The sequence below is a fragment of the Glycine soja genome, chromosome 15, assembly GCF_004193775.1.
Source record: "Glycine soja cultivar W05 chromosome 15, ASM419377v2, whole genome shotgun sequence".
Taxonomy (NCBI): domain Eukaryota; kingdom Viridiplantae; phylum Streptophyta; class Magnoliopsida; order Fabales; family Fabaceae; genus Glycine; species Glycine soja.
This window is the reverse complement of record NC_041016.1, coordinates 48,757,163-48,783,373: the sequence shown is the minus strand read 5'-3', so window position 1 is coordinate 48,783,373 and position 26,211 is coordinate 48,757,163. Positions and strand designations below refer to the sequence as shown.

Sequence of the window (26,211 nt, the reverse complement as noted above, 5' to 3'; positions counted from 1 at the left end):
TCCAAAATCAGTGGAAAAAAATTGGGTGCGTTTCTGTGTCTCCCAATCCATTCTTTCCACTATTAGAATAATAGGGAGCCTACAATTATTACTTAAGCAGTATAGATTTAGAGACGAATATTTTATTTTAACTGTAAATATGGTGATGAATTTATATTATACTACCTAAATTAGGGGCAAAGATAATAAAAAATTAAATATATAAAAATATTTTTATGTTAAAACATCATATACAATTTTGATAAAAAATTCTTTACTTTTATACAACACTACCGGTCAGAAGATAGCACAGTAAAATAATTAAAAATTGTCAGAAAACACAGTAAAATAATTGAAATAGTACAATAATTAAAAAAAAAGGTGTAACGTACGAAAATCGAAAGTGACATTGGTGGATGGTAAGCGATGAGAATACAATAATTGTGTCATTGGTATTTGATAGGAGTATAGGATTTTTTTTTCCCTTATGAATAGAAATAGGGGTGGGAATAGACTAGACAGGCCTACAGGGGTTTATGATCTGACCTATTTAAAATATGATTTGACATGACCTATTTAATTAAAAGGTTAGGTTCAGACTTTTTAAAAAGTCTATTAAATTAAATAGACCAGACTTAGGCTTATTAAAAAGTCTTATAAGCCTGATAGGCCAGCCTATATATATATATATATATATATATATATATATATATATATATATATATATATATATATATATATATATATATATATATATATATATATATACTTATGTTATTTTTTGGGTACAATTAATATTATTTTTTAAAAAATTAGCAAATTCTATTCCTATAATTAAGTAAAATTTTATTTACAAGGTGTAAGTCAGGTGTTCTTTTATATTTTTCATTATTTTTATTAATTTTTCTATTTCTGTTAACAGTTCCTTTTTCTATTCCTATTAGGTTTCGTTTTTCTTTTATAACGTTCATGTATTCTAGAGCAAAAAAAAATTATATCCTATCATATCCTATTACGTTCCTATACAAAAAAAATTATATCCTATTATATCCCATTACGTTCCTATACAAAAATCATATAATTTTTCTATTAGGTTTTTTTTTAACTTTCATATTACGTTCCTAACCAAACAAAAATAATATCCTATCATATCCTATTACGTTCCTATAAAAAATCATATCTTTTTTCTATCAGATTTCTTTTTTTTTTTTTAACTTTCCTATTATGTTCCTAACCAAACAAAAATCATATCCTTCTCACTTCGAGCTTTTTGATAGAGGTAATTAACATTCTGTGTTTAGCCTATTATAGAATGTGTGTTATTTTTATTTTTTTTTGGGTAAAAACAACTAGGAATATTAAAGATTTTATGTGAAGAAGACTTTTAAATAGGCTTTTAAATAGACTACCAGGCCAGGCTAGGCTTTTAAAAAGGTCAGGCAGAGCCAAAATAAAAGCCTTTGATAGGCTATAGGCCAGGCTCAGGCCTCAAAAATTAATCGTAGACTAGGTTCAGGCCTTTTAAAGTCTGGCCTGGCCTGACCTATTCCCACCCCTAAATAGAAATACAAAATAGAGAAGTACACCGAATACAAAGGCTGATACTAGGTGCACTCAGTATTATTGTTGGTGCATCCAACATTTTTTAAAAATGTTAAAATTGTCCCTATGGTATCTTCTTCTTTAAAAAGCAGGGTGTGCAGTGCTTTTCGCTGCCAACGTTATTTTCTTCTGTTTTCTCTCTTGGGTGTGTTTTTTTCTTGTGATCAGTGAGTTTCAGTGAAGGTGAAGGTGTCGGTGTTCGTTGTTGCGGTGGTTGGTTCATCGTCGGCGGCATATGAGATATGCATTTGTGATGCGTGTGCGTGAGTGGGATGGTTCGCAAATGTCATACGGATCAACTTCGTCCGTAAGGCTGATACGGATCAAGTTGATCTGTATGTTGATATTGCACAAGGCTTATACAAATTTTGAATTTGTAAAATTTATTTAATTTTATAATTATTTTAATTATTACTTTGTTTGTATTGTCATAATTAAAATAATTTAATTGTTTATATGTGTAATTGATTAAAATTGTATGTAGAATGACATAGGATTTTTGCATTTTACTAATAATGAGTTGTTGTGACTGATAGTAAAATATTATGTATAGTTTTGTATGTTATGTATAGTTCGGTTAGGTGTTGTATGTCTCTGTTGAAATTTATGATTGTTTGTTAAGATGGACAAAGATCAATGGATGTATGACAGTATAATGTCTGAAGAAATTGATATGGATTATTAAAATGAAGAAGAATGTGGTGTGAATGAACCACATGTTGATTGTTCGGATGCATTCAATACTTCTCAGGTAATAATGTTCATTATTATGAGTGATTTAATAAAATGAATGTGTTGTAGAAAATTGAAATTGTCTGGATTGCTTTGTAGGTGTTTGACAGCCGAGATGATGTTTTGTAGTGGGCTCGATCCATTGCTCACGAAAACGGATTTGTGGCGGTCATTATAAGGTCTGACACAAACACTTGTAGTAGAGGAAGGACTTCGTTTGTGTTAATTGACTGTGAAAGGAGTAACGAGTATAGGTGTAAGAAGAAAGAATTTGTTAGAAGAGATATTGGGACTAGGAAATGTGGGTGTCCCTTCAAGCTTTGTGGCAAGCCAATGGTTGGAGGACAAGGCTGGATGGTGAAGTTGATGTTTGGGATTCATAATCATGAATTGGCCAAGTCATTAGTTGAACATCCATATGCTGGGCGATTGATTAAAGCTGAAAAGACACTTATTGCTGATATGACGAAGTCAATGGTGAAACCAAGAAACATTTTGCTAACTCTGAAGGACCACAATGGGAATAGTTGTACAACCATCAAACAAATATACAATGCAAGAAGTGCATATTGTTCTTCCGTAAGAGGAAGTGATACTAAAATGCAACATCTAATGAAGCTTCTTGAACGGGATCAGTATATTCATTGGCACAGATTAAAGGATGAAGACATGGTTCTTGATATCTTTTGGTGTCACCTTGATGCAGTAAAGTTAGTCAATGCATATAATTTAGTGTTTTTGGTAGACAGTACCTACAAAACAAACAGGTACAGACTCTCACTGCTCGATTTTGTTAGGGTGACACCAACTGGGATGACATTCTCTGCTGGTTTTGCATATCTAGAGAGTGAATGTCTTAATAATGTGGTTTGGGCTTTAAAACGGTTTCGAGGTATATTTTTAAGACGTGATGCCCTCCTTGGAGTTATTGTGATTGACAGAGACCTAGCATTGATGAATGCAGTGAAAACTGTATTTCCTGAATGTACAAATTTGTTGTGCAACTTTCACATAAACAAGAATGTGAAGGCCAAATGTAAATCATTAATTGGTCAAAGAAATGCTTGGGAGTATGTCATGGATGCCTGGGGAACTCTAGTTGATTGTTCTTTGAAGCAGAAATTTGATGAGTGCCTGAAAAAGTTTGAAATGGTTTGTTCACCTTGGCCAATGTTTGTTGACTATGTCAAGGAAACATGAATAATCCCACACAAGGAAAAATTTGTTACCTCCTGGACGAATAAGGTGATGCACTTAGGAAACACAACAACAAACAGGTATGAAATTGTTCAATTATTTCTATTAACATTGATGAATTGATGAAATTTTATTGTTGTATTGTTTATTGTTATTTGAGTATTTGAAATGTAGGGTTGAATCTACTCACTGGGCTTTAAAAAGAGTGTTACATAATTGCCTTGGAGACTTAGCAGTGTCTGGGATACCATGAACGACATGATGACGCTACAGCACACGAAAATTAAAGCATCATTTGAAACAAGTACACATGTGGTTGGACATGTGTTTAAAAAAACCTTATACAAGAGGCTTCTTGGAATGGTTTCAAGGTATGCTTTAAATCAGATTGCTGCTGAATTTGAGTGTGTTCATTATGCTAGCAAGAATCCTTCCACTTGTGGTTGTGTCATGAGAATCACGCACGATCTTCCTTGTGCTTATGAGCTATCTAAATATGTTATTGGTTTCGTCTTACTGGATTCAATCCATATGTTCTGGAGGAGACTCAATTTTTCAGATCAAGGGTTATCTGAGCCCGAAGTGAGCATCAAGGAAGAGATGGAAACCATATCCAAAAGATTTGAAGAACTTGATGTTTGTGATAAGTTTACTCTGAAGAGTAAACTTCGGGAAATTGCATACCCTGATCAAAATTCTATGTGTCTTCCTCCAGCAAAGGTTAGCACAAAAGTTGCATCGAAGAAACCGATGAATAGAAACCCAAGGTCAACAAAGTGTGATCCATCTTACTGGGAGTATGTAGATGTTTTTCATACTGTGCAAAATAGCAATTCCTTAGTGAGGCGTAGTGCATCATCTTCTGACCAGCCCAATCCAAGAAGGATCGTGCCTATGTTGGATCAATTTCAGCCATTTATCCACGACTTCATTGATAACATTGTTGATGTCAAAGCTGATGGAAACTATGAATATCGATCGATTTTCAGTTTATTAGGTATGGGTGAAGACTCTTGGTCGTTGGTCCGCAACCATCTGTTTAAAGAACTTGACAAATTCTCATATGACTATATCAAGCTCTTTGGTGGCACGGACAAATTTGAGGAATTAAGGATGTCACTACTTGCTGATGGGTTAACCAAGGTATGTAATTTATGTTTTTTATTTTTAAGACTTAACTTTAAAATTAACTTTGACATCTATATTTGTTTCATTCAGGTGACTATGGATAAGTGGATGGATATAACTGATATGGGATATGTTATTGCATCAAGGTATAATGTAATCCTTGTATCCTTGTCTCAATAACAAAGCATGGTGTTCTTTCCTCTTAAAAGTCAACCACCATCAAATTCTTCAGTGCATCGCATAATTTTTATCGGTCATGTATATGACAATCATTTTATTCAAGTACATTCTAGATATAAAGTGTTTTTTTAATATTTATGCAATCAGTTGTGCCGATGAGGTAGGCCTTCGCCACTGGGGAGCATCATCAGAATCATGACGATCCTCTCTCCCCAGAGCTCTGCCAATAACTCTACTTAAGGCACGACCTAAGCCTCTAGTCCTAACCATGATATGCAAATGTCTACCCCAAATTCCATCACTAAACCACACAAATTCATCACAATATTAACTTGTTTAGTTTCTTGTCCTACATTTGTCATAATGCTATATTTATTTATTTATTATTTAAAAAAAATGTGAAAGGTCATGTTTGGTATTTGGTATCTTATAAGTTCACCTTAAGGTTGAATTGAAGTGCTCCCGATTTGGCAGTTCAGCTTATTGGCCGACATTAGATGTAAGGGATGGGAAGAATTCTTGAAAGTAGTAGCATTTGGCAACTACTCAACTCAATCAAAACATGGCAGAGGGATACTGGTTCTTGAAAGATGATGTGTCATTTCAGCTTAGAGAATTCTCTCGTGGTCTAAATAATGTCGTCAAGAGGTTTTCAAGTTACCTCATTAATGGATATAGATTCCATACTATGAAGTGAGATGCTAGACATGAAACTTAGAATTTTTGTGTAACACTGATTTCATTGAGTCAAACTCATGCAAGTTCTAAGGATGGAAATCCTAACATAGAACCCATCACTTATTATGGAGCAATCAATGATATAATTGAGTTAGACTATTATGGTCACTTCAAGTTTGTGATGTTTACGTATGATTGGTTTGAGGGTGAAGAAGACAAATATGGGCTTATTTGTGTTTACTTCAATAAATAATGTTACCCAAATGATCCTTTTGTGTTGGCTTCTCAAGTCCATCAATGTTTTTATGTCCAACATCCTTCTGAAGCAAATATACATTATGTTTTGAAGACAATTCCAAGAGATTTATTTAATATGGGTTGATGAATAAGAACAATCAATTAATAGAGAAGTAAATGCTTCTAATAATGATGATGAACTGAACTGGTCTAGAGAAGATATGCTTGTAACAATAACTTAGAAACCACCTCAAGATTAGGAGAAAACTGTTTCTGAACATGATATTAATTTTGATGATACTTTGCTTGAATTCATGGACTAAGGAGGAGTAACTTTGTGTATATTTCCTATCAGGATTGTTGGGCTTTTGTTTGGGTTTTTTGTCTATGGGATGGTAAAAAAGTTTAGATATGTTGTGTTTTGTAGCTTTTAATTATCTAAGTCGAGAGGATCCACCACCTTTAAAGCTAGAGCCAAACTGCTAAAATTTTAACTTATCATTAATTTTAATCTTATCTAGTATTAGTATCTTAGTCCACATGACAAAACTTAAACCTTGGAAGGAACTTTGGATTTCCAGAGGGAGTCATCAGGATTTGTTTTTATTTGAAGATTGGTAGGAAAATAGAAGCATTTTTTACATTAATACATACCTAAAGAATGAGGGGTGCTGATGGGCCTATGGAAGTTAACTAAAGTCTGCGAGAGAAAGAAGAATGGGGTTAAGGCCATAATTGGGAAGGAGAATTCTGTTAGTTCATATCAGTAAAGTCCTTTTTAACCATATTAGGAGATAAACGCAAGGGTAAGACTGTGTACAATGACCATATCTCATACCTTGGCATAACAAGGAGCCTTCGGGCACTTGGATATCTTAAAATTAATACAAACTATTAAAAGAGGTTCAGGTAGACTACAACTTTGGGATAAACCATCAAAACATTTGTTGCCCTAAATTGATTTATTGAGGTTTTCCATTGAAGTCAAAACTAATACAAACTAAACAAATTTCAAACCAATATCAACATGTTCATGTTCAAACAGTACAATACAAACCAAACAATGCCAATAGTCAAATGTAGCACAATCAAATTTCAAAACAATATCAACATCAAAAAATTACAGCATAATATGAAACTTATTTCATTATTCATTCGAATTCTACTTCAGCCTAAAACCCTCAAAACTAACCCTAAACCCTAATAAAAATCATATTTCATCAATTTAAACCTGTTTTTCATTTTTTAAAATTAAAATAGGGTCATACCGTATGCTTCTTATGGATCAAGTTGATCCGTACACTTCTTACGGATCAAGTTGATCCGTATGCCTCTTATGGATCAAGTTGATCCGTAAGAAGTATACGGATCAAGTTGATTCGTATGCCTCTTACGGATTAACTTGATCCGTAAGCCAAATCACATTGCGGATCATCTATTCCTCTGCAGATCATCTACAACCTATAACCTACATCTAATGCGGATCATCTATTTCCTCTACGGATCATCTACATCCTATAACCTACATCTAATGTGGATCACCTAAAGCCCTAGAGGATCAACTAAACTAAATTCCTACACAGTACACCAGCGAAAAAAGGATGCAGAAAAGGAAACGACACCAATGGGAGAAGACGCTTACCTCGACGGTCGATGGTGGCGCAGGTCCTTAATGCATGGACGAACACGGTAGCGCAACAACCACGACAACAAAGCAAGAAGAGCAGCGACACAGGGGCTAAAGAAGAAAAAGAATATCAGTCGCGTGAGAAATGGAAGCGTTGGGTGCCCAATTATTTTAAAAAAATAGACAGAGATAGTTTTGTCTTTTAACGTTAAATGTTGGGTGCACCTAGCATCGCCCGAATACAAATAGTAGTGTTATTTAATTTGGATTAGGCCGATCCAATTCGTTAAACCGAAAAATGTATCCATTGTCAATCTGTTCATTGTATCATATCAGACATGCATTTGACTTTGACTTGAGATGACATCACTAAATTAATATTGAATCAGAAAAAACATCGATGATGCATGTTATCTTATGTATGATTTGCACATTGTTTTACCTATTTTTTTAAATAAATAATTTAACATTTTCCTTTATTTAATAGTGATATTTATACTTTATTTTTTCTTTTTAAAATTATCTATCTTTTATTTTTATTTATGTTATTTCTTTTTCCACAACCAAACATTACCTTAGCGTCACACATGCAGAAAAATGTTGAAGAAGTGAACACTAGTGTGAAATTTGCTCTAGACAGGGATAGAATCGAGTTCATTACACTATTTGTTTGGTGAAAGTAATTTGAAGGGGTGAACATAGACCGAAATGAGCATAGATGTTTGCTGAAAGTGATTTTAAATGGAAATAAATTTGAAAACACCGAGTCCTACAAATTATCAGCATGTCTTCTTACAAAAATAACATAAATATAAGATTTAAATATGTTTTTTTTTATCTCTAATAAATATTTAATTTTTATTTTTTTTATTAATAAATTTTTATTTTTTATTAATTCCTTAATAAAACAATAATTTTATTTTTAATGCTTGACGCTTATTTTTAATCTCCTATAAATTAACAAATTTTATATTTTTCATAATAAATTATTTTTATTTGTTATTAGTCATCACTAAAATAAAATTTAATAATTTATGAGGACCTAAAATAAAATATCAAGGACAAAAAATAAAATATCAAAGACCAAAACTAAAAACAAAGTTATCAAACTTGAGAGTTTACATAAACTCGTGAGAATTTCATAGACTCAACTTGTAAATTCTGGTAGACTTAACTCGTAAACTCGTAAGAGTCAATTTTATATAAAAATAATAATAAAATATTTATAAATAGCATACAAATTAAACATTTCAATAATATAATAAAGCAAAATAATAAATTATAAATTTCACAATACTTAAATAACTAAGTCTAGTAATGCATCACTACTAGTTAATAACTTGCAAATGTTATAGTAGTGGTAGATCATTCCCATCGAGAGTTTGATGTGATTAGAGAACAAGGGTATGATGTTATTAAAAGTGAGAATTTTTTTATTTGAGAATAATACACTAAATGAATGTATGTTAAACATTAAACAGACAGAAAATAATCCAAAATAACTTACATTTTGATATAATACTTGTTGTATCATTGAATCGATAGTAAACTCAAAATTCTACCGAATTTACTTAGAGTTTATAGAATCTACTAAAAAGAGAATTTACTCATGAGTCAACTCGTAGAGAATAAATGAACTTGTAAACTTGTACGAGTTAATGAGTTAATTCAAGAATTTGATAACCATAAATAAAAGTATTATTTTATTAAAAGTTCAATACTGAACAAAAAAATAAACACAAAAATTAAATATTTATTAAAAAAACATTTTTAAGCCCTAAATGCAATATATCAATTTTGATCATTAGATAAGTTTTTTTTTTTTTTTAAAAAAAAGCTTCTCTCACTGTACAGTCCCTTTCCCTTATACTTAAAAAAAGTGGATTTAATCCGTATAATTGAAAGGAGCACGAATAGTTGTGTTATTAAGATTTACTCTGTCACCTCGCGCTTTCACTACATATATCATTTTCATTTGCCTGTATGTTTTTTGTTACAAGACCACAATTGACAATCATTATAGCCCAACTACAAAAACCCGTACATCTTTCTATAAATGGTGATCTTTGGTGGCTCACTTGCTTACACCACTTCTCTCTTTCAATCCCTTTATCTGTTGGATAGAGCTTCTTGCCTTGTGTTCTACGTTCTGCATTCTTCTCAGCCCGGTAATTTTTCAGCAGATCTTCTTCACTGAATGAATAACACTTTGTGTTGAATGAAATGAAACTTTTGATGGACTGTGTGTTGTTTGAGTTTTAACTGCTATGATTTGACTATATATGCTAAAGTGGTTATTGTTTCTGTGGCTGATTTAGCGTGTTTGGTTCAGGTTACTTAGAGAAACAATTACTTGTTTTTTTAACATTCTGTTGGAACTATTAAAAAATAAGCATTACTTATATATGTCTTTACTCTTACAAAACATGCATATACTCTGTTGGTTCATGTTAACTAACGTTTCTTTTCTTTCATTGTAATCTATGTTCATTGCTTATGGTTTCACAGTAATCTAGCTCCTGTTTGCAGAAACAAGGACCTGTCATCAAGATGGTGAGTTGATATAGTTTTTTTCTTCTTGGTTTGTTTTTCTCCCCGTATAGAAAACTTAAGCTATGTATTATATGCAGGTGAAGTTCACAACTCACAGGCTTCGGCACATAATGGACTGCAAACACAATATTCGTAACATGTCTGTTATTGCACACGTCAATCATGGTATGGTATTCAAGACACGATATGTTGTTTTAGTTTGAAACCTTTTGTGTTGATCTGAAGCCATTTTTCCATGTTTTTTCTAAGACCAGCAATGACATTATTTTGCTTCTGGTAGTTGATATTATGTTAATTTAGTATTAGTTTTTTTGTTTTTGGTCTTTGTATCTAACAAATTAGGAAGTAGAAAAGATTTACAGATTTTCGTGCCCTTTTACAAATTTCTGATTATGGAAATTTCCTAGTTCTCTGATGCTACATTTCTGAAATGCAGGAAAGTCTACCCTCACTGATTCTCTTGTGGCTGCTTCTGGTAATATCATAGCACAAGAGGGTGAAGCTGAGCGTGGCAACACTGTCAAATCCTCTGGTATCTCTCTCTACTATGCGATGCCAGAGGGTGATTTGAAGAATTTCAAAGGGGAACGTGAAGGGAAGGAGTTCCTTATAAATCTCATTGACTCACCAGGGCATGTGGACTTCTCATCTGAGGTCACAACCGCACTTCGCATCACCGATGGAGCACTTGTGGTGGTGGATTGTGTTGAGGGTGTCTGTGTCCAGACCGAAACTGTGCTGAGACAAGCCCTTGGAGAAAGGGTTAAGCCTGTTTTGGCTCTTAACAAGATGGATAAGTGCTTTCTTGAGCTCAATCTTGATCCAGAGGAGGCATACCTAACACTCCAAAGGGTTGTTGAGAGTGTGAATGTAATCATGGGTAACTATGAAGATGCTCTACTTGGAGATGTTAAGGTGTACCCTGAGAAGGGAACGGTTGCCTTTTCCGCTGGCTTGCATGGATGGGGCTTTACACTCACCAACTTTGCCAAGATGTATGCTTCCATGTTTGGAGTTGATGAGGCCAAGATGATGAGTAGGCTTTGGGGTGAGAATTTCTTTGACTCTGCTACCAAAAAGTGGACCAACAGGCACACTGGGGCTTCTACTTGCAAGCGTGGCTTTGTTCGGTTTTGTTATGAACCAATCAAGCAGGTTATTGAACTCTGCATGAATGACCAGAAGGATAAGTTGTGCCCCTTGTTGCAAAAGCTTGGGTTGAACTTGAAGTTCGAGAAGGAGTTGACAGGGAAGGCTTTGATGAAGTGTGTTATGCAAAGTTGGCTCCCAGCAAGTAGTGCCATTCTGGAGATGATGATATTTCACCTTCCATCTCCGGCTAGTGCTCAGAAATATAGAGTTGAGAATTTGTATGAGGGTCCCCTTGATGACCCTTACGCTTCTGCTATCAGAAATTGTGACCCTGAAGGGCCCCTAATGCTTTATGTGTCAAAGATGATTCCTACATCTGATAAGGGAAGGTTTTATGCTTTTGGCCGAGTCTTCTCTGGGAAGGTGTCAACTAATATGAAGGCTAGAATTATGGGGCCAAATTTTGTTCCTGGGGAGAAGAAAGACCTGTATGTGAAGAGTGTTCAGGGGACTTCAATTTGGATGGGGAAGAAATATGAAACAGTTGAGGATGTTCCTTGTGGAAACACAGTTGCCTTGGCTGGTTTGGACCATTTCATCACCAAGAATGCTACTATAACAAATGAGACAGAAATTGAAGCACACCCCATTAGAGCTATGAAGTTTTCTGTGTCACCATTGGTAAGTGTAGCTGTTAACTGCAATGCTGCATCAGATCTTCCTAAGCTTGTTGAGGGCCTAAAACGTTTGGCAAAGTCAGACCCCATCATGATGTGCACAATTTCAGAAACTGGAGAACACATCATAGGTGCTACTGGTGAGCTGCATCTTGAAACATGCGTAAAAGACTTGAAGGACGATTTTATGAATGGGATTGAGATTTCAATATCTGACCCTATTGTCTCCTTCAAGGAGACAGTGCTGGAGAAGTCTTGCCACACTGTGATGAGCAAATCACCTAACAAACACAACCGTTTGTACATGGAAGCAAGGCCAATGGAGGAAGGGCTTGTGGAGGCCATTGAGAGAGGCAAGATTGGTCCAAAGAATAACAACAAAATGGTGTGTGAAGAGTTTGGTTGGGACAAGGATCTAGCCAAGAGAATATGGTGTTTTGGCCCTGATACCATTGGACCCAACATGATGGTGGATGCATGTAAGGGAGTTCAGTACCTCAATGAAATGAAGGAGGCTGTTCTTGCTGGCTTTCAGATAGCATCAAGAGAAGGTCCACTTGCAGAAGAGAACTTGAGAGGGGTATGCTTTGATCTTTGTGATGTTGTACTTCATGCTGATACAATCCATAGGGGAGGTGGCCAAATCATTCCAACTGCTAGAAGGGCTTTCTATGCTGCCATACTTTCAGCTAAGCCAAGACTACTTGAGCCTGTGTATGTGATGGAAATACAAGCACATGAAAAGGCTCTTGGTGGCATCAATAGTGTTGTTAACAAGAAAAGAGGGCATGTGTTTGAGGAAATTCAGAGGCCTGGCACCCCATTTTACAATGTCAAGGCATATATACCAGTGATTGAGTCATTCAAATTCAGTGAAACACTGAGGACTCAAATTGGAGAGCAGGCTTTCCCACAGATGGTGTTTGATCACTGGGATATGGTGCAGTCTGATCCACTGGAACCTGGAACACCAGCTTCTGCATGTGTTGCTGACATTCGGAAGAAGAAAGGGTTGAATGAACAAGTTATGCCTTTGTGTGTGTTCGAGGACATGCTTTGAAGTATCAATAATGTAGAATATTATTTAGGACCAATGTAAAGTCGTGTGTGTGCATGTAATTTTAGTTTTATGTTTCAATAAAGTATCATGTCCATTAGCACTAATCTAATGCTTACTGTGAAAGATATAAATCAAATTTTAAAAGACAACACGGTAAGTGAAACTCAATAGATAAGGTTTGGTTTCTTATGATTTAGTTTTTCCTTTTTCTATCGTATGTTCACATACTGTACTTATCTTTTTTTACTGATAATTTGTAAAGTTCTCTAAAACACGTGAATTGATGTCTTACATATAACCGGTATTGAGGTCGATTTGTGCCATTTTGCGTTAACAGGGAACTGATAAAATTGAAATCGCATGTCTAGATTTCAACATATCTGACAAAGAAGAAACAGTGGAATGGAATGGAAAGGCCTTCGAGAACATGAAAACCCTTAAAATACTTATTGTTAGAAATGGTAAATTTCTTGAAGGTCTACATTATTTTCCAAAAAGTCTGAGAGTACTGGAAGGGCATTGATATCCTTAAAATTGTTTATCATCTTTTAATCACATGGAACCTGCCATATGCAAGTTACCTTACAGTTGCTTAACGTCATTCAAGTTCAATGGCTTATTGAAGGCAAGTTTAAAGACTACATTTTCCTCATCTTATAAATTAATATATTCACTTTAAGATTATTCATTCAGTCCTTATTTCTTTTCTTTTTTTTTTTTTTCCTTTATTTTCTTTGCAGAAGAATCTCAAGAATCTAACTGTTTTGAATTTTGACAAGTGCGAATTTTTAAGACAGATACCTGATGTATCTAATCTCCCAAATTTGGAGGAACTTTCATTTGAATATTGTGAGAATTTAATTACGTTTCACAACTCAATTGGTGTTCTGAATAAACTTCAAATATTGAGTGCTGAAGGTTGCTGGAAGCTAAGGCTTGACCTCTCTTAAACAACTTAAACTTTCACATTGTTACAGTCTTGAGAATTTTCCATAAATATCAGAAGAGATGGAAAACATATATAAAGGAACTTTCATTGATTGAGATTCCTATAGAAGAATTGCCATCGTCATTTCAAAATCTTATTGGACTCCAACATTTATGCTTGGGTTGTAGTAGAATTGTTCAGTCACGAAGTAGCATTGCCATGATGCCTAAACTGTTTGTATTTGAAGCTTATCAATGCAATGGGGAAGAGGGTGAAATAAAAGTGGGCTTAGTAGTGTCTTCAAAGGTAGAAGAGTTTATGGCGGACTTTTGCAACCTGTAAGATGATTTTTTTTTTTTTTTCAATAGGTTTCACGCAGTTTGCTCATGTGAGGAGTTTACACCTAGAGGGGAATAATTTCACATTTCTTCCTGAATGTATCAAAAAATGTGATTTAGAAGTATATTTGCAAATTTTAATTTTTTAATAAAAGCATTTGAATACTAACTAATTTTTTTTTGTATTTTATTGGCAGTATATTTCAATTTTTCAAATAAATGATGTTTTAAATAGATATCTTACTTAGTACAATTTGAGATATAATGGAATAAAAAAATTGATTAACGAACTAAAAAAAAAAAAGTTTTAAGTGGTTGAACTCAGCCAAACTAGGATTCACATATATATAGAATTGTCTAACCTTCAAAGTTTAAAAAATGATTATTAATATCAAATTACTTTGATGTAAAAACAAATCAAATATGTTAAAAATAAAATTTACTTTATTTAGATTGTCTTGTATATAATTAATTATTCAAAAACAATTTTTTAATTTTTAATTAAGAATTATTCAAGTAATAATTTTATAGATAAGTATAGGCTTCAGTTCAATAAATTATATTGGTTAATTTTAACTATTATACTCAATTTTTTATTTAAATAAAAAAAATCATTATACTTATCTCTTAAATTACACCATTATATCAACAAAAATTCAATGGGTCATGAATTAAAATTGGTATTATGCTTTAATTTGAAGATAACATTTTATTTTGATACGTGATCAATGAAGTAAAAAAAAAATATTTTCTTAATTAAAACTGAAAACATGTTAAAAATATAGTCCATACAATTATCGTAAATAAGAATGTATGCAAAGTTATTGTTTAATGAGAACATTATTAGTGAGATGTTTCTCTCCCCATGAGAGTTTTTTTTCCTTTTGAGGATTTGAGCTGTCTTCTTTTCTTCTGAGTGATCTCTTCCCTTCACATTTGGCCTAACCCTTTTCCCAATCCCTAACATTCACCTTCCTTTCCCATGGCTACGCCAAGCATTGAGAATCTGAATATTAACGAAGATGACCCAGGTCTGGAGATTAATTTTGAAACAACCAATGACACTAGTTGACTACTCCCTATATATATTTGGTTGGTCGTTTTGGGGCAGATAAAAGCATCTGCAGTCAAATTATGAAGGAGTGAATGTCCTTAGTATGAAAACCTTTTTCAGGGAGTAACTATCACGTAACTAGCATCTGACCGGTTTCTATTCCAGTTTTATAATGATGTTGATTATTATCAGAGTTCTCAATGGAGGCCTATGGAGTTTTGACAAAAACATGTCCATATTTGGAGTCATTGAAGAAGGAAAAGACCCAACAACTATCCCATTATTCTACGTCCCTTTTTTGATTCAAATGCATAACCTACCGGTGGAGTTTATGTCTCAAAAGGTTGAAGAAAGCCTCAGAAATTACACTATCCAGTTCTTGGAGTATGATGAGAAGAACAACGTCAATTTCTTGTGCCTTTTCATGCGCATCAAGGTGCTTCTAAACATTCAAAAGCCTCTTACGTACAAAAATCAAGAAACCACGAGGAGATCTTAAAGAGGTCTTAATCAAATATGAATGTCTAACATATATATTTTGTTGCTTCTGTGGAACTTCAAATCAGTGGCAAACTCTGACAAAGGGGGCCACAATAACGTCGACAATAATTTTCACAGAATATGCAATTAATATTAATGACGAGACAGACACAAAAAGTTTTGAAATGATGGCATAAGTTTTTCGAAATTCCATAATTAATGCTCCAGCCAATCAGCAACCAAAATCGTCAACAATCATTGCCAATAATTGTGATATGAATGAGGGGGACAAGGCTAATCATGAGCTCATTATGGGAGGAAATAAAAGAGGCTAACTGAAACTGAAGCAATCATGATAAATGTCTAACACCAAATCTGTTGGGGAGATTCGATGGGTATGAGAACCACGAGCCACCACATAAGGAAGCTTGACACCACACTCTAACCCAAAACCTTAAGGCTCAGGTTTATGGGTCTTCTCTTCACTTATATGGTGTTCAACCTTTTCACTTCTACCCGATGTGGGACTTCACCTCACACTTGTAACCCAACACATCGTTGGAACACACACTGTTCCTCTCTCAATTGCAAGAGATGCAATTCACTCCCTCACACATTCACTTGTGTATCACTCACTGTTTTCTAAGCACAGAATTGCACACACACTAGGAATAGCACTAGAGACTGAAAATGATAGAATGAAAATAACCCTTTATTAAGATGTATGATTGCCCTTTTATACAAGCAAAACAAAGTAACAACCCTTCACTCTTAGGCTAGCACTTATAACAGAATTTTAAAATTCTGTTACTCTCTCTTATATACAAAGCCAAAACAGAATTAAACTCTCACAAAATCAACGACCAGTGATGAGAAAATGATAGATTCCGACAACAATGAAAAAGTCCAACCCCAATCATCCTTTTTTAATGGTAGTTCCCATCCTTTGGGACCTTGTCAGATCATATCACGTTGATGTGATCTTTTTGTGTAAAACCCTAGTTCATACCCACCGTATTGAGGAAATAAAATCTTTGCTTTGTTTTGATTCTTGTTTTGCAGTTAATGTTAACGGTAGAAGCGGAGGACTTGTTCTTCTTTGGCGTAAACCATTCAACTGTCACCTTTTCTCCTTCTCTTCCAACTTCATCAATGTCCAGGTGCATCATTGTGATTATCCAACCGAGATTAATTGGATTCTACAGATACCCTGATCGCTAAAAAAGAAGGCACTCCTGGATTCTTAGAGCTCTTGCACACGACAACTCTCCCATGGTGCATTTTTTGGAGATTTCAATGATGTCCTATCCCATGGTTCAGTTACAAAGTAGCATTGTCATGATGCCTAATCTGTCTGAATTTCATGTTTTTCATCTCAAGGGGTGGCAATGGGTAAAATTAGAAAAGGATGAAGAAAAAATAGGTTCAATAGGATCTTCAAAGGTAGACCGGTCTATGGCCAACTATAGCAACCTGTATGATGATTCTTTTTTTCAGCAGGTTTCACGCAGTTTGCCCTTTGTTGAGTATTTTACAACTATAGGGGAATAATTTCACATTCCTTCCTGGATGCATCAAAGAATTTCAAGTTTTAAGAACTCTTAATGTGAGTGATTTGCAAGCGTCTTCAGGAAATTAGAAGAGTTCCGACAAACTTAATGTTAAATAATCAACGTTTTCAAAAACAAAATTAACTATACCGTGAAAACATAACAAAGACTACACCGTGAAAACATAACAAAAATAATAACAAACAAAAATTTAATGTGATTCGACATCTCTTTCATACGTTCACATAATCATCTCAAAAGTATTTCTTTATCATAAAAATGATTACAAAAATTGATGACACTCTCACACACTTTTCTCTCATGTTTCATAATCTCTCTTCTCACACACATTCACTTCATGTATCTTTTCTACTAATTCTCTTTTTTATTTCTCTTTTTTATTTATAGTGAAGATTGTCATCAATTATAATAAATAAATATTCTAGAAAATTAAAACAAAAACAACTTGCATACATTCAAAATATAATATTTCACTTTATATTTAAACCATCTTAATGATAAAAATTCAATTTCCACAATGCATTAAATGTACCTTAACTTTTAGCTTTGAATTCTACACTTAAAACATTTCAGGCAATAAAGTATATATCCTTGTCTTCCTCGAGTTCAAGCATGTTCTTAAATTAGGTTTTCTCTTGTATTTATTGTATTTGATATAATAATATATATGCACCTAACTTAATGTTGCTAAACTTATGTATTGTGTACGAATAATGACTAACAGGAACTGCATGAGGCTGGAGATACTGAGTTTTGTTTTCCAGGAGCAAGTATTTCAAAGTGGTTCGATCAGCAAAGCATGGGACGTTTAAGTTCTTTCTGGATTCGTAATAAATTCCCTGCCAATTTTTTTGTATACTTATTGAGTTATTGCACCTGCGGTGTTTAGATTGGTTACACCCATGGTGTTCATCAATGGAAAGGTTCAAAATTCTGAATTCCTTCATGATAACAGGCGGTTGAAATTGGACCATACATATGTCTTTGATCTACGTATGATATTCAACAATTTGCTTGAAGTGCCTTTAGAAAAGGAATGATACTTAGATGCAATTTTTTGTAGAAGTATAGGGTGTTTGACCTACCAAAAGTACTCTTGATGCAATGTTATGGATTTTTTATCATTCAAAATTATTTCAACTATGACCTTCGTCAACTAAACTACTCTAACCATGATTTCTTATGTGAAAGAGCATAAATCAGTTGCTTCTCTCTTAATCTCTTAGGGAGCTAAACCAAGTGACTTGCTTTAAGAATAAAGACCCATAAATAAAGCTAACTAACACCATTACATCCCTAGACATGGATTATTTAGAAGTTTCTTCAAGTTTTTAGGGTAAAAACATTTTTCAATTATTAAAATCCTATAACATACATGTAAATGGGTGATCAAATCATAGACAAAACAATAATCATAGAAAGAAAACAATAATAATGAAATAACATTAAATGAATAATAAAGGTCATTACATCATAGAGTTTTTGATATTCAAGCCTTCAACCATGAGTAAGTTGATGAAACAAAGAAAATAAAAGAAAAAGAGTTTTCAAATGGATGTTTTTACTTCAGAGCATATCCTTCACGAACTCCCTCCAAAAAGAATAGTGCAACCTTTTTATATCCTTCAAAATGTTGCGCTGTCATGATGTTCAAAAATCAGCACGCTAAGCCTGTATATATGCCCTTAGCACACATGCATAGTACCATTGGCTTAGTATTCACACGTTAAGCCTGTTCCACTTTTTCAAACAACTCTAATATAATTAAGCTAAAAATTGAAAAGAATCTAAATTCTTATCTTTTTAAGTAAAAAAAAACATTAAAGAAGAAAAAATTATATAATGCAGAAACTAAATATAAAAACAATTATCACTTATCATAATCAAAATCATATCCTCCTTACATATGTATTGTTCATCACATGCCACCATCACGAAAGCACCCCGAGTAGAAAAGGTCAGCCCCGTGAAATTATCATATCAAGTTATCAACACGTCACCAGGACATCAACAAATAAATAATTAAATATTTTAATAGACTTAAACACTTATTCAAACAGTCCCAACAGAGTTATGCGACAGTGCAAAAATGAAGTCATGATGGTAGGCCACAACACCTCAATTTTGCAAAAAAATCAGAAAAACTCTACGTCCCCTTTTTAAGCTGAGCCTCCTAAACAGCCAGTGGGTTAGAAAACCAGCTGGTTTGACAAAGGATAAAAGAACAATGTATTTAATAATATTTATATACTATTTATTATTTTTCCTATATCTGGCATTTTAATCAAATTGAGTCTGTTAATTATAAATTAATTATTAATATATAACTTCTAATTAAATAGAGTTTAAAATTATACCATTAATATCATGTTTTATTAATCTTTCAAATCACCAGTTACTCAATACAAATTTACAAGAAATTATCAGATTTTATTGTGAGACAATATAATTTGATTTATGTTATAAAAATATATTTCATTCAAACTTTAGTTATCATTTTTAAAATTATAACTTTAAATGCCATAATTAATTATAAAATAAATATGATATATATATATAAGAAATTAAGGGAATAAAAATAATAAATAAATATTAATTCCTAATATTTTTAAAATTTTCTATTCTTTAGTTTTCTAATGCCATGAGAAAGAAAATATACATGGTATGATATATTTCAACAATTTCAAATTAGATCATACCGGTATGAAAAAATAGATCATACCCAAATTAATCTTTCAAGCTTTTTTTTCTGATAATTGATTTCTATAGATTGAAACAAAGGAATAAATTAAATATTAGAATAAAGGTCAGCGTATTGTTCATGATATGCTGAACTTTGTATCTACGCATGCAAAAATACCCAATTTAAACTATAAGCATGATGAACTTAAGCGAGAGAGACAATGGAACTGTACAAAAAAAAAAACAGAGAAAGAGAAAGTTTCTAGAAGGAGAAGAAAAAATCAGAGAGAGAGATGGTTGTGAGAAACATATAAAAAATTATTAATATTATATGATGGAGTGAAAAACTGTAACCTTTGATACCATATTATAGTACTTCTGTCATCACTGATAGTGGGTGCTACAAGCAGTACTTTACTATGGATAGATAACAATGAAGGTGACTTAAGTTGAGAAAACACGTGAAGATGAAGGAGGAGAAAGAGATGGTTGAGAGGATGATATGGAAGGTTTTGATGAGAGTCTAGTAACTGATGAAATGATATTTAATTAGATTTTAATGAAATTTTAAAGTGGATATAACAAATGAAATTTTAAAGAGCTATAGCAGATGGTTAACTAAGAAATGTATGCCACATAAGCAAAAATGTTGTAGTGGAAGAATTCTATCATTCTAAAATTCTGAGGTGGCAACATAACATTCCTTATCTCAGAAATTATAGATTATAAATGGATTTCAGTTGCGGGTAACAAGTTTCATATACGTGTATGTTTTATAACACAAAACCACAAATGACAATCATTATAACCCAACTACAAAAACCCGTACATCTTCCTATGGTGATCTTTGGTGGCTCACTTGCTTACACCACTTCTTTCTTTAAATCCCTTTACCTTCTGGATAGAGCTTCTTGCCTTGTGTTCTAAGTTCTACAGTCTTCGCAGCCAGGTAATTATCAACAAATCTTGTTCTTCTATGAATGAATAACATTTTGTGGTGAATAAAATGAAACTTTTGATGGACTATGTGTTGTTTGACTTTTAAATGCTATAATTTGAATATATATATATATATATATATATATATATATATATATATATATATATACGCATATGCGCGCGCGCTAAAGTGGTTATTGTTTATGTTAGAAAAGCATAAGAGCATATATGGACAGCAAGATATAAACGGTATAGAGAAGAAGAGAGAGAGGAGAGGAGCAAAACTGATCTGATATATTTCAAGTTTGTAACTTGGTTTTACACACTTTAAATATGTTACAACAAGGCTTTAAATATAGAAACTAGCAAGTCCCCAATAGGGTGACAAACAACAAATTATGGCTACCTAAAACTAGGCATGATTAGCTAACAGTTACAAGTTGTTTCTTTCTTAGCACAAGTAATCTTTAAGCAACTTTACAAGGAACCATAAAATCTACAAAGATATTTTTATTATGTCAGAAAATTAAAATCTCAACTGTCAATACTCCTCCTTGAGATTTTTCTTCCAAACTTTGGTCTTGGTCTCTCATGTATGGAAGATCACCATCAAGTAGACAAGCATTTGCATCTCCTTGCTTAACAGAAATTATATCATTTGAAATAAGAATGCTTGCAACTTTCTTAATCCATTTTTTTCTTGCAGCCTCCTTAATCCATTTTTTGCTTGCAACATCATTATATTCTTCTATGAAATTTACCTTCAAAAGCTTGATTTTCTTCTTCTCTTCAAGTTTGTTTGTGAGCAAGGAGGTCTATCTTCTCAGCAACTTTTCTCGTAGGGTCATTCAAATCACGCTTTAGATTATAAAATGGCTCCTCCTCGAGTGGCATGTTTTCCAACTTCACAACTTCAAACTCCCTTCTCAAGTTCAGCCCTTACATTCTTTTTGATCTTTCACTCCCTTGGAACTTCTCCTTCAACTAATCACATGCCTCTTTTGCAATCTCAAGAATTTGGATATTCATAAAAATATCATCATGTAGTGTTGCCTGTATAATGGCAAGTGCTTTGTCTTGCTTTACCACTTCGTCATTGTAACTCCTCAATTGAGCTATTATTGTGTTTTCAGGTGATCGAGTCAGGTTACTTCCATTTTCTACTATATCCCACTATTAACTATTTGACTATTGAAACAGATTTTTTAAGTTGTTGCTATTTTTAGGACCATTACTATCTGTTATGCTACACGTGCAGTAGTTTGTTTTTTTTTTGTTTATCTTCTATTTTCTAGGCAACTACCCAGTAGGAGTTTTATATATATATTTTAGTATCTCTTTGTAAAAAGCAATTTTCTTTTGAGATCAATAAAGAAAGCCTTCTGCAGTTACAAAATATTCCCTAAGTTTCTTTCATCTTTACTTCATACCTTTCTAAAAGCAACAAATTGGTATCAGAGCTCTATTCTGAGAGATTGAGAGAGCCCAACCACATTCAAAACACAAACACACATAACCTGGTCAGAATGAATCCAGAAGGTTCATCCATTTCAATTGCACTTCCGTTATTTGATGGTAAAAATTATCATCTCTGGGTTGTTAAAATGGAAGCCTATCTTGATGCAAGTGATTTGTGGGAAGCTGTTGAAGATGTGTACAAAGTCAAACCCTTGTCGGATAATCCAACGGTTGCTCAAATCAAAAATCACAAAGAAAGGAAGCAGAGAAAGTCAAAAGCAAAAGCAACTTTGCTTGCAGCATTTTCATCCACCATTCTAGCCAGAATAATGACACTAAAAACAGCCAATAAGATTTGGGATTTTTTGAAACAAGAGTATGAAGGAAATGAAAAGGTTAAAGGCATGCAGGTGCTGAATTTTATTCAAGATTTGAGATGCAGAGAATGAAGGAATCAGAAACGATTAAGGAATACTCTGACAGGCTTCTTGGCATAGTCAATAATGTAAGGCTCTTAGGTACTGAATTTTCAGACGCTAGAATTGTTCAAAAAATTCTAGTCACAATACCTGAAAAGTTTGAAGCTACAATTGCATCTCTGAAGAACTCAAGGGATTTGTCAAGCATTACATTGACAGAATTGTTGAATGCACTACAAGCACAAGAACAAAGAAGGCTTATGAGGCAAGAAAGGTCTGTTGAGGGTGCCTTTCAAGCCAGATCAGTGAATTACAAAGGAGGCAAAAATAACAAAAACAAGCAGAGCAGCAACAAAAATGGCCAAAGCAGCAATACACGTGTCTTTTCACCTTGTCCCTATTGCAAAAAAAATAATCATCCACACAACAAGTGTTGGTGGAGGCCAGACATAAAATGCCACAAGTTTGGTCAATTAGGACATGTGGAAAGAATATGCAAGACCCAACAACAACAAGGAAAAGCCAAGGCTGCTGAAGATCAGCCTATGGAGGAGCAGCTGTTTGTAGCATCATTCTTTGCAACGAACACCACTACAGAGAGTTGGCTTATAGACAGTGGTTGCACAAACCACATGACTTATGATCGTGAGTTTTTCAAAGAATTGAACGAGACAACTATTTCCAAAGTCAAAATTGGAAATAGAGCACTTATTGCAGTAAAAGGAAAGGGAACGGTTGCAATTGAAGGCCACTCGGGTTTGAAATTAATTTCTAATGTATTATATGTCCCTGAAATTAATCAAAATCTTTTAAGTGTTACTCAACTGCTGGAGAAAGGATATAAGGTACTGTTTGAGTACAAAAATTGTGTGATTAAAGATGCAAACAACTTAGAAAATGATCAAAGTTCAAATGAAAGGCAAGAGTTTTGCCTTGGACTTGATAAATGAGGAGCAGCAAACAGCTGTACACAAAGAGGATGATAGTACAATGCTTTGGCATAAGAGATTGGGGCACTTTCATCATGTTGCACTACTTTTCATGAAAAAGAACAACATAGTGAAAGACATGCCAGAATTAGAAGATTTACCTCCAAAATGTGTTGTTTGCCAATATGGAAAGCAAACTAGACTTTCTTTTCAACAAAACAAGACTTGGAGAGCTACACAAAAGCTGCAGTTAGTACATACAGATGGGAGGACCCATGAAAACACCATCATTGAATGACAGTAAATATTATATTGCATTCATTGATGATTATTCAAGAATGTGTTGGATTTATTGTATGAAGTTTAAATATGATGTTGTTGACATCTTTATGAAGTTTAAAGCTTGGGTTGAAACTCAAAGCGAATGCAAGATGCAGGTGATCAGGTCCGATAATGGAACTGAATATACCTTTGAAAAATTTAACAAGTTTTGTGTAGATGCAGGCATTGAACATCAATTGACAACACCATACACTCCACAATAGAATGGTGTTGTGGAAAGGGAAAACCGAACAATTATGGAGATGACAAGGTGCTTACTTCATGACAAAGGGCTGCCAAAAAAAATTTGGGCAGAGGCTGCACACATAACAATTTTTTTGTTGAATAGGTTGCCAACAAAAGCTTTGCAGAAAAAGACTCCATTTGAAGCATGGCACGACTACAAACCAAAGCTAACAAATCTGAAGACATTTGGCTGCCTATGTTTCTCTTACATACCTCAAGTAAAGAGAGACAAACTTGACAAGAAAGCAGAACCTGGAATTTTTGTAGGTTATAGCTCAACTTTAAAGGCCTACAGAATCTACCTACCACAAAGCAATAAAGTAACTGTCAGCAGGGATGTCAAATTTCTGGAGTTAGATAGTTGGAACGGGAAAAATGATAAGAGATCTGAGTTTCAGAAGGAGAATGAAGATGTTGATGAAGAACCCATCAGAGGAACCAGATAACTTTCAGACATCTACCAAAGGTGTAATGTTGCCGTGATGAAGCCTGAGGGATATGAAGAAGCTGCAGCTAATCAGAAATGGATAAATTAAATGCAATGAAGGAGGAGCTTATATTGATTGAAAAAAAATAAAACATGGGAGCTGGTGGACAGACCTCACCACAAGAAAGCGATTGGTGTCAAATGGGTTTATAGAACCAAGCTCAATCCAGATGGTTCTATAAACAAATACAAGGCAAGGCTTGTTGTTAAAGGATATGCTCAAGTGTTTGGTGTTGATTTTTCAGAGACTTTTGCCCCAGTTGCCATGCTAGAAACCATAAGAATGTTTATGTCTCTTGCTGCACAAAAGGGCTGGATTATACATCAAATGGATGTGAAATCAGCCTTCTTCAATGGATACTTAGAGGAAGAAATTTTCGTTGAGCAACCTAAAGGGTTCGTTGTTCAAGGGCAGGAGGAGAAAGTATATCGATTAAGGAAAGCTTTCTATGGTTTAAAATAGGCACCGTGGTCATGGTATAGCAGAATTGATGCACACTTGGTGAGCTTAGGCTTCAAAAAAAGTTTAAGTGAATCTACTTTATATGTGAAGAAGACTGATGGTGAAATACTTGTAGTATCTCTATATGTTGATGATCTACTGGTTTCGGGAAGCAATAGGGAGCATATTGATAAGTTCGAGGAAGAAATGAAAGATGCTTTTGAAATGACAGACCTTGGAAGGATGACATTCTTTCTTGGTATGCAGGTGTATCAAAAACAAAATGAAATATTTATTTGCCAGAAAAAAAATATGCAAATGAAGTTCTCAAGAAGTTCAACATGGAAGGGTGCAAACCAGCTGCAACTCCAATGAATCAAAAGGAGAAGTTTTGCAAAGAAGATGGAGCTGAAAAAGTGAATGAAAAGTTGTATAGGAACCTTATAGGTTGCCTAATGTATTTAAGTGCATCAAGGCCTGACATCTTGCATGCAGAAAGCTTGTTATCAAGGTACATGAACTGTGCTAGTAGAATTCATCTTCAGGCAGCGAAAAGAGTTCTTAGATATGTTAAGGGCACAGTTGATTTTGGAATAAGATACCTTTATGTTAAAAACTTCAGACTTCTTGGTTATTCTGACACTGATTGGGCTAGATGTGCTGATGATATGAAAAGTACTTCAGGTTATCTTTTTAGCTTTGGTTTTGGAATTTTTTTCATGTTATTCAAAGAAACAGGAATCAATCCACAGCAGAAGCAGAATATGTAGCTGCAACTGATGCTGTAAATCAAGCTGCAATTTCAATTTCAAATAACCCAGTTTTTCATGACAAAATAAAACACTTCAAGATAAAGTTCTATTTTCTTAGGGAGGCACAAAAGGAAGGAGAAGTGGAATTAATTTACTGCACAACAAAAGAACAAAGTGTTGATATCCTAACAAAGGCGCTTCCTAAAGCTAGATATGAATTCTTGAGGCAGAGGCTTGGTGTATGTTGTTCCAGAGTCAAGGAGGAGTATTGACTGTTTGACTCTTGAAACAGATTTTCTAAGTTGTTGCTATTTTCTAGGACCATTACTATGTGTTATGCTATACGTGCAGTAGTTTATTTTTTTTTTTATCTTCTATTTTTTAGGCAACTACCCCGTAGGAGTTTTATATATATATATTTTA

The 26,211-nt window shown here is 33.8% G+C and overlaps 1 protein-coding gene across 2 annotated transcripts; it reads left to right on the top strand.

Annotated features, from left to right (window-relative positions):
* The first annotated feature begins 9,357 nt into the window (after positions 1 to 9,357).
* On the top strand, positions 9,358 to 12,847 carry LOC114387370 (elongation factor 2-like). Of its 2 annotated transcripts, XM_028347546.1 has the most exons (4): positions 9,358 to 9,528; positions 9,869 to 9,913; positions 9,991 to 10,078; positions 10,350 to 12,847. In XM_028347546.1, the coding sequence occupies exons 2-4, from the start codon at positions 9,911 to 9,913 to the stop codon at positions 12,740 to 12,742; spliced, it is 2,484 nt and encodes an 827-aa protein (XP_028203347.1). In that variant the 5' UTR covers positions 9,358 to 9,528; positions 9,869 to 9,910; the 3' UTR covers positions 12,743 to 12,847. The 2 variants fall into 2 exon arrangements, with proteins under 2 accessions (XP_028203347.1, XP_028203346.1); XM_028347545.1 differs by lacking the exons at positions 9,358 to 9,528; positions 9,869 to 9,913 and having other exon boundaries at positions 9,985 to 10,078.
* Positions 12,848 to 26,211: the final 13,364 nt, after the last annotated feature.